Source organism: Ctenocephalides felis, unplaced genomic scaffold (assembly GCF_003426905.1).
Source record: "Ctenocephalides felis isolate EL2017-DRISC unplaced genomic scaffold, ASM342690v1 CF-g0.4_SCAFFOLD_03571, whole genome shotgun sequence".
NCBI lineage: Eukaryota > Metazoa > Arthropoda > Insecta > Siphonaptera > Pulicidae > Ctenocephalides > Ctenocephalides felis.
Window position 1 is genome coordinate 43,045,898 of NW_020539725.1, and position 16,058 is coordinate 43,061,955.

At 27.4% G+C, this 16,058-nt stretch overlaps 1 protein-coding gene across 1 annotated transcript in view; it reads left to right on the forward strand.

Moving 5' to 3' along the window:
* The first annotated feature begins 4,717 nt into the window (after window positions 1–4,717).
* LOC113386996 (5-hydroxytryptamine receptor 2A-like) overlaps window positions 4,718–16,058 on the forward strand; it is a 45,681-nt gene continuing 34,340 nt past the window's right edge. Inside the window, exons 1-2 of the mRNA XM_026624753.1 lie at window positions 4,718–4,882; window positions 13,073–13,206. Of these exons, the coding sequence (XP_026480538.1) occupies window positions 4,831–4,882; window positions 13,073–13,206 (186 nt within the window). The 5' untranslated portion in view covers window positions 4,718–4,830. The remainder of the gene's footprint in view (window positions 4,883–13,072; window positions 13,207–16,058) is intronic.

Genomic DNA, 16,058 nt, shown 5'->3' on the forward strand with positions numbered 1-16,058 from the left:
TCGAATTGTTATTCACTTCTATTTGCTCATTAAGCTTCCGTTTACTTACTGTACATTTTGTGTGTCAAGTCACCCGTTATTTCTTAGATTTCTATTCTCGTAGTTCTGTGAGTTTGCACACTGGGATGGATATAGTACCGTATATATAATTTATGATTTTTTTCTGATTCATATATTCTTAATACGTTTGCAGACAGTAATAGTTTCAGCAAGTAAATTTACAGTCGCTTGATTTGTGAATCGATTGTGATATCCGAAACGTTTATAAGGATAGTCAGATTATCATATTATCTTTATAATAACGAACGCTATAGCATCCACATCGAATATTAAGCTTCTATTTTACAAAATGTACCTGCACAAGATAAGAAAGATAAAATAATACGTGAATACCTAAAGACTCAGTTAGTAATAATTACAAAAACGTAAGATTATTTAAAATTAATTTCAAAATAATTGACTTTCCAATTTGAATGTTTATGCATCCACGACATTCTGCATCACAATGAATCAATGCTATAGCATTCACTTTTGCGAACTTGTTAGAATACATATATACCTTGCAATTTCACCATGTTTTTATTACAATTGATGTCTATTTAAAAATACGACATTTATTTCAATCCTTAATAATTAAAATGCCGACATAATGAAAACAATTATGAAAAATTTGCATACTAATATTAGTATTTTTAACTTCCCGTAAGGTAACTGAAAGTAATCGCAAAAAAATCTGAAATGAAAATTTTTATACATCTTTACGTTTGAAAGGTTTCTGAATGTTTTGACATACCTTAAAAAAATGAATGTGTGTGTGTGTGCGGATACGAAATTTTTGTCGACGATTTCGGGAATGCCGACCAACCGATTTGAATAATTCAAAAAACATTCGATTTGTATTGATAAGGAGACGTATTGATTAGTTTTTCGCGAAGGCAGGTCTAGCCGTTTCGAAGATACAGGGCAAAAGTGCCAAAAACGGTAACTCAATTTTTAAGAGAACGGAGCGTCCGCTTTTAATAATTCAAAAAACATTTTATACTTGTATTGACAAGATTAAGAACTGATTAAATTTTTGGGGAGGCAGGTCCAGCGGTTATGGACTCTCAATAAAAATAAGTTAAAAAAGGTTATCTGGCGGTCAAAATGTTTATTGGACATATGCACATCAAATTATCAGATATTTTATAGAGATTTTAATAATGTGTACACATTTTGGGTAAATTTTTTTAAGTTCCGTACCAAGATTTTTAATTACGGTACGGGAAGTTCCAGCAATTTGCCTTAAGGCACGATGCCATGCACCCCACTAGTTATTCAATCATTTCTAATATTTTCATTGAATTTTCAAAGCATTTTATTCAATTATTTTTAATTACAATAGAAGTCTATTTATGGTACATAACGAAAAATGAACGATATTAGGATTTAATTTGGATTACACAAACTTTTTTATAATTATTATCTACATCAAGTATTCTTGAAATATGAAATTTATAGAAGAGTTACATTAATAATTTATTATTGTGTTAATAATTTCATCAATTTGTGATTCGTAAAACTAAAAGTTGCGCAAATAATTCTTCATAAAGTCTTAATAAAAAATAAAAATAATAAAATAATGAAGTTCCAAGAAAATTAAATACTTCAAACAAAAGCATTTCTTAGTATTTATTTAAAATTTCATGTTCAGAAATTTGCATTCATCGATTTTGTTTAGCGATTTTTATTATTTGAAAAATTGTTGTGACTAATGTAAAAAATTATAACTGAAAATGTAATTTCATATTCATATTTCATACTCTTCTTCAATTTGAGTTACTTTCTGTGCATCATGTAACCTATACCTGTACAAACTTTTTCTTAACTTTTTAAAATATAATCCAAACCTCTTTTTTCTCAGAAGCTACTTTGAAATTGGAAATTGTATTATGAACTTTCTTTATAATTATTTATGGTATCAAAACAGAAAGCTGGTTCGCATCTTACAAATTAAAAATTATCAGATCTCAAGTAGACTTAAAAACAAAACAATGTTTTATTTGTTGAATACTAATTTAATATATACGTTGATAAATGAAGAAAAGAATACATGCAAATCTTAAATTTTACCTTATTCTAAATTATATATAGATTCAATTTTTATATGCATCTATTTATTTATTTGGATATTGTTATGTTTTATATCACTCCAAAATTATTACTAATATAGTAATATAGACAGGGCGTTTTTAATGTTCCTCCATTCACTTATAAAAAGCCCCTTTGATGCTTTATTGAAATTCCCATTCATTTTTGTAAAGTATGCTAATTTATTTTTAAGTGATTTTTTAATATCCAGAATGAAAAAAATCACAGCACGTCAAACCCCGATGAATATGGCAAAAAAACAGAAATGTAAACAATATTACGTAAATGTCCCATAACTTTAGCATATTACTTGGCACAACAATTTTTAATTAAAATTTCCTTCATTACTTCAACGTTTTCATAGATTTTGGATGTGTTGGGGATTAAAGGGTTTTGCCATTGCTTTTGTTTCAACTATGGGTATGGTGATTTAATTTTTTTAAATGAGTTTGTAAATTTTAATGTATTCGGTTCATTATGTCACTTTAAGTTAACATTCCAAAATATATATAAACAAAATCAGTACGCAAATTCGCCGGCCAATTCTGCCTTAAAATAGACCAGTGTTATGGCAAGCCTATGTTACGCTGCGTTTTTCATATAAAATGGTACTAAAAACTGTCAAAATGTTATGTGATTACTGTGGTCAAACTGTCAATTTGATGTTATTGTCCTTATTTTTATGGAACTTTTTTTGGCGATATATATCATGGTCTTATAGAACTTACTGAAATATTACGGCCTTACGGCAAGTAGTTTAATTTTAAAAATTCATCAAAGTTTAAGAAAATGAGTAGTTTTTTTGACGTTTGCTAAAATTAAAATTAGACGATTTACTTGGTATAACAATGGAGTATCCAGTCTTAATGTACATATTAAACCATTAAAGTCATACGGAAACTGGTTTAAATATAAAAATGGTTGACTTTTGAAAATTTGCTTTTAGAAAATACTCCTAATTAACGTGTTCGTTCGCTTTCAATTATGTGTAATGAATCCACTCGGAATACTTTTAATCACTCATAAATTAAATTATTTTTATTGATTAAATCGATTATTTACACATATTTTAATTATTTGTCAAGCGTTATTATATTTTGAATATCCTCCATACATTTGTATTATCTTGTTTTATGTAAAATATTTGAATATTTTTAGATATTGCCACGTGAGCTTCTTATTTATCTAAAAATATATCATACGTCTTATTATGTCGTTACATTTTTTGACATTGTTCCGACTTATAAATAACACAGTGTAAATATATAATGTGTTGTTCCTATGTGAACATGAAAAATATTACTATCACGCAGGCTCTCTTTTTTATAGCAAAATTATTAAAATAATTATACATGTCAATTTTATCTAGGTTTTCAAATTTATAATTAGTAAAAAATCTAAAATGAAATTTTTTTATATATCTTTATCTTTCGGAGTTTCTGAACATTTTAGCATACTTCAGAAAAAAAATGGATGATAGATACAATTTTTGTAAACGTTTTCGGGAGCACGTATCAACCAATTTGAATGGTTCAAAACATGCAAAAACAAACAATATATATATATTTTTTTTAAATTTCATTGGCCTCCGCTTTACAGCATTTTTAGCCACTTACATTATTCAAATTATTTTTCAGCATATTGTATACAATTCTTACATATGTATTTCTTATACATTTGTCATATATATACTATCTCTTCTATATCTCCTAATATTACATTCAATTTTCTTATGTTCTTCTCATCTTCTAAACTAAACTTCTTTTTTCCTTTTTACTTCTAATACAATTTTTTTTGTATTCTACAAATTAACAATTCTTAATCTAGATTATTACTTTATATTTTTAATTCTGGTATTGCTAGTGATTCGAACCAAATTCCTCCAGCGTAAAACAAACAATATTAAACATTTGATTTATTTGAGTTTTTGGCAAAACCAGACCTAGGAATAATATATTTTGTCGTTAAAGTTTGAGAGTGATCAAGGTAACAGAATTGAAATTTATTTAAACAGATTTAATTTATGTATATTTTTTTTTCAATATGTTTAATAGAACAATAAGTATTAAACCTTGGAGCTAGGTGGTCAATTTCTTCCCCCAAATCGAAACATTAATAATTTTATATCTCCATCACCATGCAAAAGTGCAAGCTGAACTATAATTGCTTATAATGCTTTTGTTAGATATATTATAAATATAGCTATTAAGTTCTGCAAAATCTCAGTTAATTTGATGTATTCATTCCTTCGATGAATAATTGAAGGAAAATATAATTATATAAGAAAATACTCCACTTACAAACTAAATATTCTATTCATGAACAACAAAACTTAATTGAAGTAACTTTTCCCTGAATTCAATAAATGCAAAGCACGAAGAAACAGCGATTCATTCCTTCAACCTTCCTTTGAATATTTGCATTTTGCAACTTCTCTATATCATGATTTCAAATTCTAATTTTATTCATTATTATGCAGATGGTTACGACTACTTCTTCATCGAAGGCGGAGGCGGAGGACCCGAATCCTTATTGCGGGCCCTGGGAATCGGCTCACTGCCGAATACGACTTATTACGACATAGATAATGGCTTAATATCGAACAATACACTATTAGCACAAAATTTATCGATACAAAATGGCAGTTTTATCGCAGAAACACCAAATGATGGCAGCCAGCCGCTTGCCGAAGTTATTGTGATGACAGTCACTTCTGTCGTATTAGGTCTTATGATATTGATCACTGTTATTGGTAAGTTATACAAGATGTATTTAATGTTAGCTAAACAAATATCCTTATGTAAGATAAGATGAAATTGCTTTTGAGATTATATTGACGATAAAATTGTAGCTATTCCATAATGTATCAATCAGCAATAAGATTTGGTGGTAATATTTTCGTCTATTGCGCTATGAAGGAATTGTTGCTTTAAATTACCTGATGAAAATTTTTCAAATTCGTGCTCGACTATTCATTCTCTTTTATCAGAAATTTATTTCTTCGGTATTTTTTCTATATGTGTATTTGAATAATTCTGTTTTTTTTTTATTTTATTTTCAATAGCAATCAGAATACATGACAATTCTATAAGCTATTTGACTTATGTCATTCACTCGCACACATACACACACACTTTCAAACACACATATAAATTAACCTGAAAAAAATTATATTGTTAGAGAATCACTTCAATAAGTGATTTTACTATTCTGTTCATATAAGATTGTTGTAGTTTTAACGTTCCTCCATATTATCTTTGGGCAGCTTCTTCTTCACTTTTCTCCTGAATTTGATGTTGACTCTTGTATTGACAGAGACTAATGATCAAATCTAAAGCATCAAAATTAACGCTGTGCCTGAAAATGGGCCTAATGGTCGGAGAGTAAAAATGTTCAATTATAATTAATTTAAATCAATTAATTAATAAATTTAATAATTTTTTTAATTATACTTTCTTAAAGTAGAAGACAAAAGATGTATACCAACCATGAATCTTCCTAATTCTTACGATGTCGCAATTAATTGATATCAATCTTTAGTAGATTGATCATATATCAATATTCATAATAAACGTTTTTTTATCGTTAACTTTATTAGTTTGAGCTTTTTTATTTGTTTTTGATAATAATGGTAATAAATAATGAATGGTAGTCCGCCCGAAGGGCTATACCGCAGATCTATGGTGTGAGAACCACCACAAATCAATGTAATTCTAATATTGTCTAGTAGGCTCATAAGTAAATAAAAATTTTTGGCAGATGACAGTTTTCAATGCGATGTCTTAAATATTTTCAACGTCAAACAATTGCATATCGTTTTTTGTAATTTGTTCCTCTTTCCTCGTCCTTTTCCTTCCTCGCCTTTCCCTTCCTTGTCCATCAGTTTTATTACCCCTATCCCCCACCCCTTTTATACATTTTTTATGTATTTTTCTTTCCAAATATCTACTTCATTGGCTTTCAATTCCCTGTATTTCCTCTTCTCACGTATTTATTGATTTATTTATTTATTTATTTATTGATTTATTTATTTATTTATTTATTTTCACGTAAATCGTCAACCGTCTGCATTCTTCTTCCTCCATGCCCTTCTATTTTAGCTTACACTACCTCATGTATGAGGCACTTTTTGGCAGAACGAATCCGACTCAGTTTTCTTTTCTTTGAAGAATAGTGCTTAGTAGAGTTTTTTCTTCCCCACTCTTGATACGTTCATGATACCTGAATATAATTTTTAAGTATATGTTATTTATTTGTTTCATAGGATGTATTGTTCTTTTTACGTTTTTAAAGTCTATGGGGTAAAAAAGGCAGATGACAAACTTTAGAACAGTAGAAAAATATATTTTTATAACTAATATATGAATATAGTTAATAATAGTTTGCTATCTATGTTTTAGCAGAATTGATATTAGGTCGAACATGTATTAATTCAGAAAAATTATTTAAAATTTTAATTCTTATAAGTGAATCAACTTTAGAACTGATTTTTACTTGAAATTAATTTCGAACAATTTCAATTAACCTTTATCACAACGTTTTGTAAATACTTTTTATATTTGTTTCAAACAACTTTAAAAAGTAACATCTATAACCTTTACAAAGAAATTAATTATCGATTATGACAATTATTTCCGAGTGATTGAATTTTCGATTTTTTCATAATTTCGTAAAAGTTTTGAACATTAAATGTGGAATGATATTAAAAATTTAGTATGATATTTACAAAATCGGAAATTCAAATAATGAAAAAGTTAACTTGAATTCAAAGTCGAAATTATTTTAAAATTCATATTGTTTCGGATATGCACGTGCACACACGCATTGGAGAAAACTTCACGAAAGTTAGTTCGAATTTAATTTAAATTTTATTTAATTCTGCATAGATTTTTAAATTATGTTAAGCGTTACTTTGAATATTAGTACTATCTATTGCATAAAATACTGATACAAAGTTTCATACTATTTTAACATATATTTTATCCATAGCATTGAAATTTATCATTAATTCCGCTGTATTATGCCAGGGAATAATTTACATATATCATTCTGTTAGTAGGGTAGTGTTATGAATGGAACAGAATTGGATGGTATATCTTTGCCCATAAAGGACCACGAGATTACTACTGCCCTTTTTGTTAATTTCTCCCTCAATTTCGAAACAAACATAAATCTTAGTATCCCTTCGCACAAAAATGGAAGAGATTTTACACAGATGTGAAAGTGTGATAAATTAATGAATTTGGGCTATTATTCGATTTTCCTATTAGGGTAGAAAAATCATTCATGTCTTTGGTTTTATTTTTACTTCTTTTTCAATTCGTTTCTTTTTTGTGTAGATTTTGAAATCTAACATTTTTCAATAACAATTTAAATTAAATTAAAGATATGGAATGTAGTTTATAGAATACAATAGTTTTTTATCTGATTTTTTATTCGTACATTCGAGAAAGTAAGTATGTAGGTTTTTGCAAATGTTCTTCTAGTTTTGTATATATATATATATATATATATATATATACAAAGCATCAATAAATATTGTCGATAAGTATCATCGCCGAACTACAATTTAGTACATGAGAGCTTTTTACGGCGCCACAAACAATTAGAGATATGATCTGGATTTGCATTTTAATGTATATTTTCGTAAACGTTTTTCTATTTTATTGAAAGTTTCTCTATTATTACGATTTTGTTCCATTTCGCTGATTTTTATCAAATGATTATATCATTTACATAGACATTATGTTTATTGTGCCAATACTCAATAAAAAATTATAAAGTAATCTATTGATTTCAATTCATTATTTTCAAAAGCATCGGAATAATAAACGTCGGTTTAATTTTATTGTCTATTGAAACCGCGACTTACACATTGAAATAAAACTTTATTTTATGTAGCAAAATATCATACTTTGTAAAATTGATCTGGTGGAGTGCACTATAAGTAGATACTAGGCTCATAAAAAGATAACTAATTCCAAAGTTATAGTTTATTATTATATTACTCTCGAAAATAGCAACAAAATTAATCCATAGAAAAGAATGAAAATGTCAAATAATTTTGGAAAAAGAAACATTTAAAGGTACACATACAGAATGATTTTATGTAAGATTTGCATTTATTTTTTGTTGATAGTTAGGTTATATCTCTTTGTCGACGTCATATTGTTCACGTTTTTTTCATTTTATTTTATTTATTTTGGCTTCCTATTTACACCATTTTGCCATTACATTTATGTATACAGGTATAGCTGTTCTATATAATACATTGGTACTTATACAATAATGATTATGCTATATGTTAATTTTGTTATTACTTATAAAATTATATTATAAAATATGGTAATACAAATTTCACTTTCAAAATTTTTTGTTAAACTATTTAATAACGCATTTAAATAAAATAGACTGGAATCTTTGACCTTATAATACATGTATTATAATATTATAATAAATATTATAAGGTCTATGACTAGAATGAAATAAAAACTCAGAACATTCTTTTACTCGGTGATTTATGATTGAAACATATAAAATGATTTTACTTCAATAAATTATAATTAGTTTTAGTGATATTGCAACATTTAACCAATATGGTTATGTATAAATTAAAAAACTCTTTTCCATTTAATCCATGCTTTGTTTAATTAATTACCTTATAACGTATTACTGCAAAATTTAGTTCTTTAGTCTAGGACTCTACTTACTATTAGTCAAACAACCAATATTAAATTAACTAAATTGAAATATTCAAGTAACGTCGTTTTACTGATCTCTTCGACTTTAATGAGGAAGTTTTAAATGTTATTTTTTAATTATTTTTGAGGAATATTGTTTGATTGCACCTCTTGATATAATTTTTGTTAGAAAATCATTCGTAGTTTTGAACTATTTTATGGATTATCTAATATACAGGTTTATAAACCTGGACGTATATCTAAAACACGATTGCTCGTTTTTTATTTCAGTAGGTGCTTCGACATTTTATTTTTCCTACTTTATATCTTTACATGTTTTATTTTAGTTTAGGATCTATAAAGTTTTTAGTTCTTTCGGTTTCAAATAGTCGAAGCTACGAGTAACAGTTGAAGTCGATTTCAATCTACCAACCTCCATTACTTCGATCTATATAGATGAATACGTTGATTTATTCTCAATTTATATTTATTTATTAATAAACGTCAATTTTGAAATTGTATAATTTAAACTAATAAATAAGCAACATTAATTAACAATCTACAAGCTTTGTCAGTAAAGGTTTTGTCAGAGTAATTGTCTTCTAATATCTGATTTCTTTCTCAAAATATTGTTGAAAGCAATTAAAAGCTCATAAAAGCATACTCCTACTATTCATATACCAGTAATTCAATGAACATCCATTGCTTTAATATATTTATATATTTATTATTTTTAGAAATAACAACCACAAAACCTTTACATAAAAACATTACAACTTTGCGGAACATGGCGAGTCATTCCTGCCAGGGAAAGTTTTCCCTAATTGCCGAAAGCAAAATGTTACATCTAATAATTAGATTAACTTGTTATAAAGTTTTGTTAATATCATTTTCAGAACATAATTTATCACAACATTTATTTCCCATTCTATAGACAAAAGTTAAATCGTTTACAGAAAATATCAGTTATATTGGCCGAATCAGCTTTTAATGCTCATATAGCCTATATGAACAGCCGGGTTTATCGAGGAATATTTCATTGATGAATGGGCACCCTGTTATTGTACAAATATCGCTACTTCATCTTGTCGACCACATTTTTATGGCCCGAAAGAAAACAGAAATAAATATAAATGTATTACACAAATTATCAGTAGTCAAACACACAAATGAATTGGTCTTTTTTTGAATATAACACAGAGAACATAGTATTTAGAGTAGGACAGGGCACAAAATTCCAATTTGACTTTTAGTAATAATACTGACTAAACTAGATAAACTACAACACAACACATAACGCGTATCAAACAAGCAACTATAAAACTACGTATAGAAAAATTTCCAGTTGATTCCTAAATATAGAAATACGTTTTTTAGCTATTTCTCTAAAAATTGTCATCTCTTCCTTTTACTCCATAAGCTATGTAAAATGGGACAGCCAGGGGGCAAACAGATATAATATATTATTTTTTAATTTAAAGAAATTTTATGGAATAATAGCGAAATTATTTAACCAATGCAAAATAAAAGTTGTATGAGTACATTTTTACAAAAATTATATCATATAGTATAACATTGATCTGGTATTTTGTCAGAAACATTTAACGGCAAAGTTTGGATAACTATTAATTTAATTTTTCCCTTTTAAGATTGCTTCCTTTATTAACTCCATTTACTTATAAAGTTACTATATTGGTCATTTCCTATTTAACCCAGTGGTTTCCAACCTTTTTTGCACCGCGCCCCCCTGCTCTAATGAAAAAAAATTGTTACGACACTCCCTCCCCCTTAATTTTATCAACAGTTTAATTTTGTAAATACTTTACTGGTATTATCAGACTATAAATTAATAGGTGATATTAGGTAAAAATATGCATAAAAACTATTTGTTTCAACAGTTTAATTTTATAAATACTTAAATGGTATTATCAGACTACTAATCATAGACAATATTACTTGACATGAGCCTGAAATAATATCTATTATTATTGATTACGGTTTGCTTATGAATAAATAAATAAAAAATAAAAAAATAGGTAAAAATATGCACAAATACTAATTATTTTCTGTTAATTTTTTAATATCGTTCTAAAAATGTTGGATTATTTTCGATAATGGTATTCTGGCAATAGATGTAGGCGTCCTCCATAGTCTGGCGCCCCCCTGAGGAAGCGCGCCCTACAGGTTGGAAACTACTGTTTTAACCCCACCACAGTTGGTCCTTTTTATCGTACCCACATGTAAGATTTTATTGAGGTTATATAAAAAATATCTGTTGAATCTAAACTAAAATTAACAATACTGTATGTTCGTACACAGTCTCTCCTTCAATTAACTCAGGTTGTTAGGTTTTAATTTAACGTTTGTAGCTGTGGACTGTATTAAACACTTGTTTATTGGTATAATTTATTTATTTGTTGCAAGTTCTTATTATACTAATGATTTGTCACTAAATTCTGATTGAAAAAGATATATTTATTGATCATTTATTACTTTAGTTCTAGAAGTAGGAAAAATAAGTCTTATCCAAATTATCTACCTCTTCTACAGGGTATCAACAATTTGGTGTAAAAGCTCAATGGCATGAAGTTTGCCGCTTTCATGACCAATATAATAAAAGGAAAATACATCCAAACAAATACATCTTCTAAAATAACGTATACCAAAAGTATATTAAGGTCTCGTAAACTAAACAACAGTGCTCAAAACCTATCAAAAATTATCTGTGTTTAATTTCATATTGTAATCCAGTAATTAAAATTTTTTTATAGCGATAATAAATGTTGGAATCAGTAATAATATACTAAATTGATTAATGTTTGTAATCTCTGTAATCTCTATAAAGTATTTCAAACCCATCAGACTTTAAGGATTATAATTTCACAAGTACTAAAGTTAGCAAATTCGCTAACATTTCATACGGTAAAGATACATTTATATGTTACTCGATGCTTCAAATTTGAAAGAAAATTCTGTACATCAAAGTTGGGCTATTACATGTATTCAAACAGCAACTTTTGAACTTTGAAGAATTTTATAATTCTCAGAATCCTTTTCAGAAAGTACAGATGTTCAACTGAATTGCTACTCCGTCATAGTTACATGTGCAACATATATAATATTTCAATAAGATCCATTCCTTGAAAAATTGTATCGAGAAACTTCAAAAACATTACTGCCAGAACAAAACTTCGAGTTTGTATTAATGTTTGTATAACAAACCCAATGAGAAAAATTTCTAGCTCAGTCTTTTAAAGTTTTACTTGAAACGACTTTTGATACTTGGAACGATAACTTGATACGTCGAACAATTCTTGGCATATTTTTCCGATTGTTGAAAATATCGAGAAAATATTTCTCTAGAAATTATTTGAACTAGATATGGGTAAAATGTTACCTTTCGATAAAGGACCTATGAGAAGCATTACATTTTATGATACAAAGTAAACTGTTTTTATCAGAAATTTGAATTGCTTACATGTAATAAAGCAACATGAATTTTTCCTTTACTTTACGGTAGTTTATTCATAAGTTTAATATTCAATCTATCAATTGATGGAAGAATCTCATAGTTTATGAGAAAAGCTGTCATTAATCCATGCTTAGAATAATGATTGGATGAGATCGAACTGAAGTTAAACTTTCTGTTCATAAATTATGAAGCCACTTGATGGCTTATAACAAATTTGCTAGGTATGAAGCAATATGTAAAACGGTCTTAAAATATATCTTAAAAACCAATTAATTAGATTTTTATTGTCGAGTATATTCTTACTGAATAGGGATCAATTTTTAAATGAAAACTTAGTAATTGGTAGATGGAATGTTACCTATAAAATAATTTTATTATGTATTGTATGTATACTTCTTCCTATAAAGTGGGCTTCCATTAATCACCTGATTGACTTTTCAAATATTTTAGACACCCCTCCACCTTGGTGATACGTGTGATATGCAAAATTATCCCTCCCTCTCTCACCATACATCACGTGTATTTTTAGTTACGAGCAAAAATTGTAAAATTTTGAATCTTTTTTTTAAAAATGTTTTTTTTATTTTTTTTTTTAAATTCAGGTAAAAAATAAATACACGTGATATCTTACTATACCCCTTCCTTCTCTATGTGATATTTCAAGATTTTTTGTCAAATTCCCTCCCTCAAGTGATTAATGGCCGCCCCATGAAAGTAAGAGTTAATAATTAGTTTTTAACAATTTATTTATTTCTGAAGTTTAATGATCTTTTTATTAAATATTTTTCAGGAAATGTGTTTGTTATAGCAGCTATTATTCTAGAACGAAATCTGCAGAATGTGGCAAATTATCTAGTGGCCTCGTTAGCGGTGGCAGATCTTATGGTTGCATGTTTAGTAATGCCTCTTGGTGCTGTTTATGAGGTAATTAATTAATTAATTTCAAACAAAGTCAGAAATAATTTCCATATTTTAATTTAGTTATATACATTAATATCATATTTTTTCAAATGTATGCAAAAAGAGTTCGAAAAGAGTATTAAAGGAATCCGATAAAAATCCTATCAGAATTCGATGAGCTTTATAGAAATCCAATAGGAAACCAATTATAGTAGTATGGTAGGGTTCTGTTGAGATCTTATATAGGAATCTGAAAACAATTTTATAAAAATCTTTAAAGAATTTAGAAACAATTTAATAAGATTTGGATATAAAGAATGTTGTAAGAATACTATATATCCCCGAAAAATTAAAATTTTGAAATTGTTTATTTTTTTGCAAATTATTGACCACGACCTAACACTTGCGTGTAAGGTTCACACGCGATTTAAGTAAAACTTATTTGCTACTGTACAAGATGGCATTTCAATAAAAATAAATACATCATATAACAATTTTGTATATTATTTATTAGTAACACTGTGTTTGAAAAACTTCATGTAATTAAAATTAACATACTTTCATTGACAAATGGTATTTTTTTTACTTTTTCACTGGCGATATAATATCATTCTTTAAACAGCTGTAATATCTGTTTTGCCTAAAAAATATTTTCCATTTCAATAACATCAAAAATTTATAGAAACTACGAATAATATAGAAATTATTTCAATAAACTTATGTTCCATTCACGGCGCAAATGCTGCATTTGTTTTGTTATTTTCATTATAATTGTTTAGGAGGGACAGGGTAAAATATTCTTCTGATTCAGGAATTTTTCATTAAATCAAGATTTATACTACGATGTAACTATAAAATGTTTATATATTTATGCCGGTTTTCTTTGCATTAGTTGGTTGGTTGATGCAACGACAGATCTGTATTCACATACGCGACGACTAATCACAATCGACCCGTATAGAAATGATAACATCGAGAGCGAATGACGAGTCATTGGCACTCCACTCTTATCTTATCTGCCGTAACGCACTTCCGTTGCATTTGTACGGAATTACACTATCACTGAGAAAGTTATCACTGAGAAAGTGTAAAATTGTACAGACATTCAATATTTTTATATAAATTACGTAGAATGTTTGGTATCAGTTTCTACTATTCCTTTTCATTAAACACTTAATATTCTAAATTGTATAAAAAACAACTTATATAAAAGTTTAATTTCTAATTATACCCAGTTTATTTGGCGAATGATCTACATAAAAGTTACATGTTAGAAAGGTTTTCTACAAAGGGTCTAAACGGTACTTAATTTGTTTATCTATCCGTCTACTCGTCCAACTACCCATATAAAGTTTTGAAATTCACACAAAGTATGCAAATAGACTCTCTGAAACCTAAAAACTTTGTTAAATCATATTTTACAGAGGACTCCTATTGTAACTATGATAGACGGGTGAATATTCAGTTAAGACATAGTTGGAAATAGTTTCGTATAATTGAGATTTTTTTTAAAGAAATTTATTAAATTGGCTAATTATTACAGGTTTGTTTTTGATTCCATACTACAAAACTAAATCAATATGATTAGTAGACATTCAAATTCTTAAAATTGGATATTTTATCTTATAATCTTATAGGCAAATTAAGTAAAAATTATTGTTACATAAAAAGTGAAAAGCACGAAATGTAGGGATAGTTCATAATTTTATATGAAAAAAGTTAGTGGAGGGGAATTAATGTATAATTGAAGTAAGAATAAATAAAAGAAATTGTAAGATATTTTTGACAGTAATTTGTAATTAGGTTTTTAATTATTTGTTTTATTTGTGTGCATACCTTTTGCACACAATATAGAACAATATACGATTAAGTCTAAAAACAGCAAATTACTGTTCCAGTAAAAAGGAATCTCATCTAGATTCTGGTCCCCACTTTGGCTAATGTGGGTTAACTGCATGATACTGGTTTTACTTGAGTTAATTTTATTTGGTCAATAAGGGACGTATCTAGGCATACGAGTTAAATTTTTTTCACTATGGTGATAGATTCTAGAACGGTATCTTACGAATGCTGTTCTTTCATGAGCAAAAAAATCTGGTAATATGAACCTAATCTGTCTTAGGCATCATTTTCAAATGCGTTCATAATTTTATGAATCAAATAGAACCGAAACATTTCTAAATTTTTTTATTTGCATAGTTTTATTGCCAATCAAAATAATATACATTTTTTAAGACAATATGCTGGGTGTAAATACTTATAAAACTAACATTACCGAATAGATTATATAGTATTGTTTTACATCTACGATCCATTAATAGTGCTTGAAAAATTTTATTTCCGATATGATAATTTAGCGGTATAACATTTTTTTATGTTATTATATACATAAATTATTAATTTATTTATTTTAACAGTCTGGGTGTGAACTTTGTGAATCGATAATCATATGAGAGATTAATTAATAATTTGCAATGTTTTGCGGAATTTTGTTATTATATTTTTGATATTTAGCAAATATTGATGGAATCTTGTCTTTGGATGAAAAGCTTTGGCTGAATCGCATTTATGGTAGAATATATATATGTATATATATATATATATATATATATATATATATGAATTTAATTTTCCTTCTTAATATTTATAACAAATATCTTTATTGTTCATTTTCATCCAAATCTGATCTTCTCCAAATCTAATCTTGTTTGTCTCTTTACTTCTAATTTTATTCAACTCAGCATATCAAAATCTGTACAATTTTAAATAAACTATTATTCATTTTACTTCTCACTTCTATTTTTATTTTATCTTTAAACGCGCTTTTCTCGAAATAGCATTTTCCGAATTTGCTGCAGCGATTACTCAAAAACAAA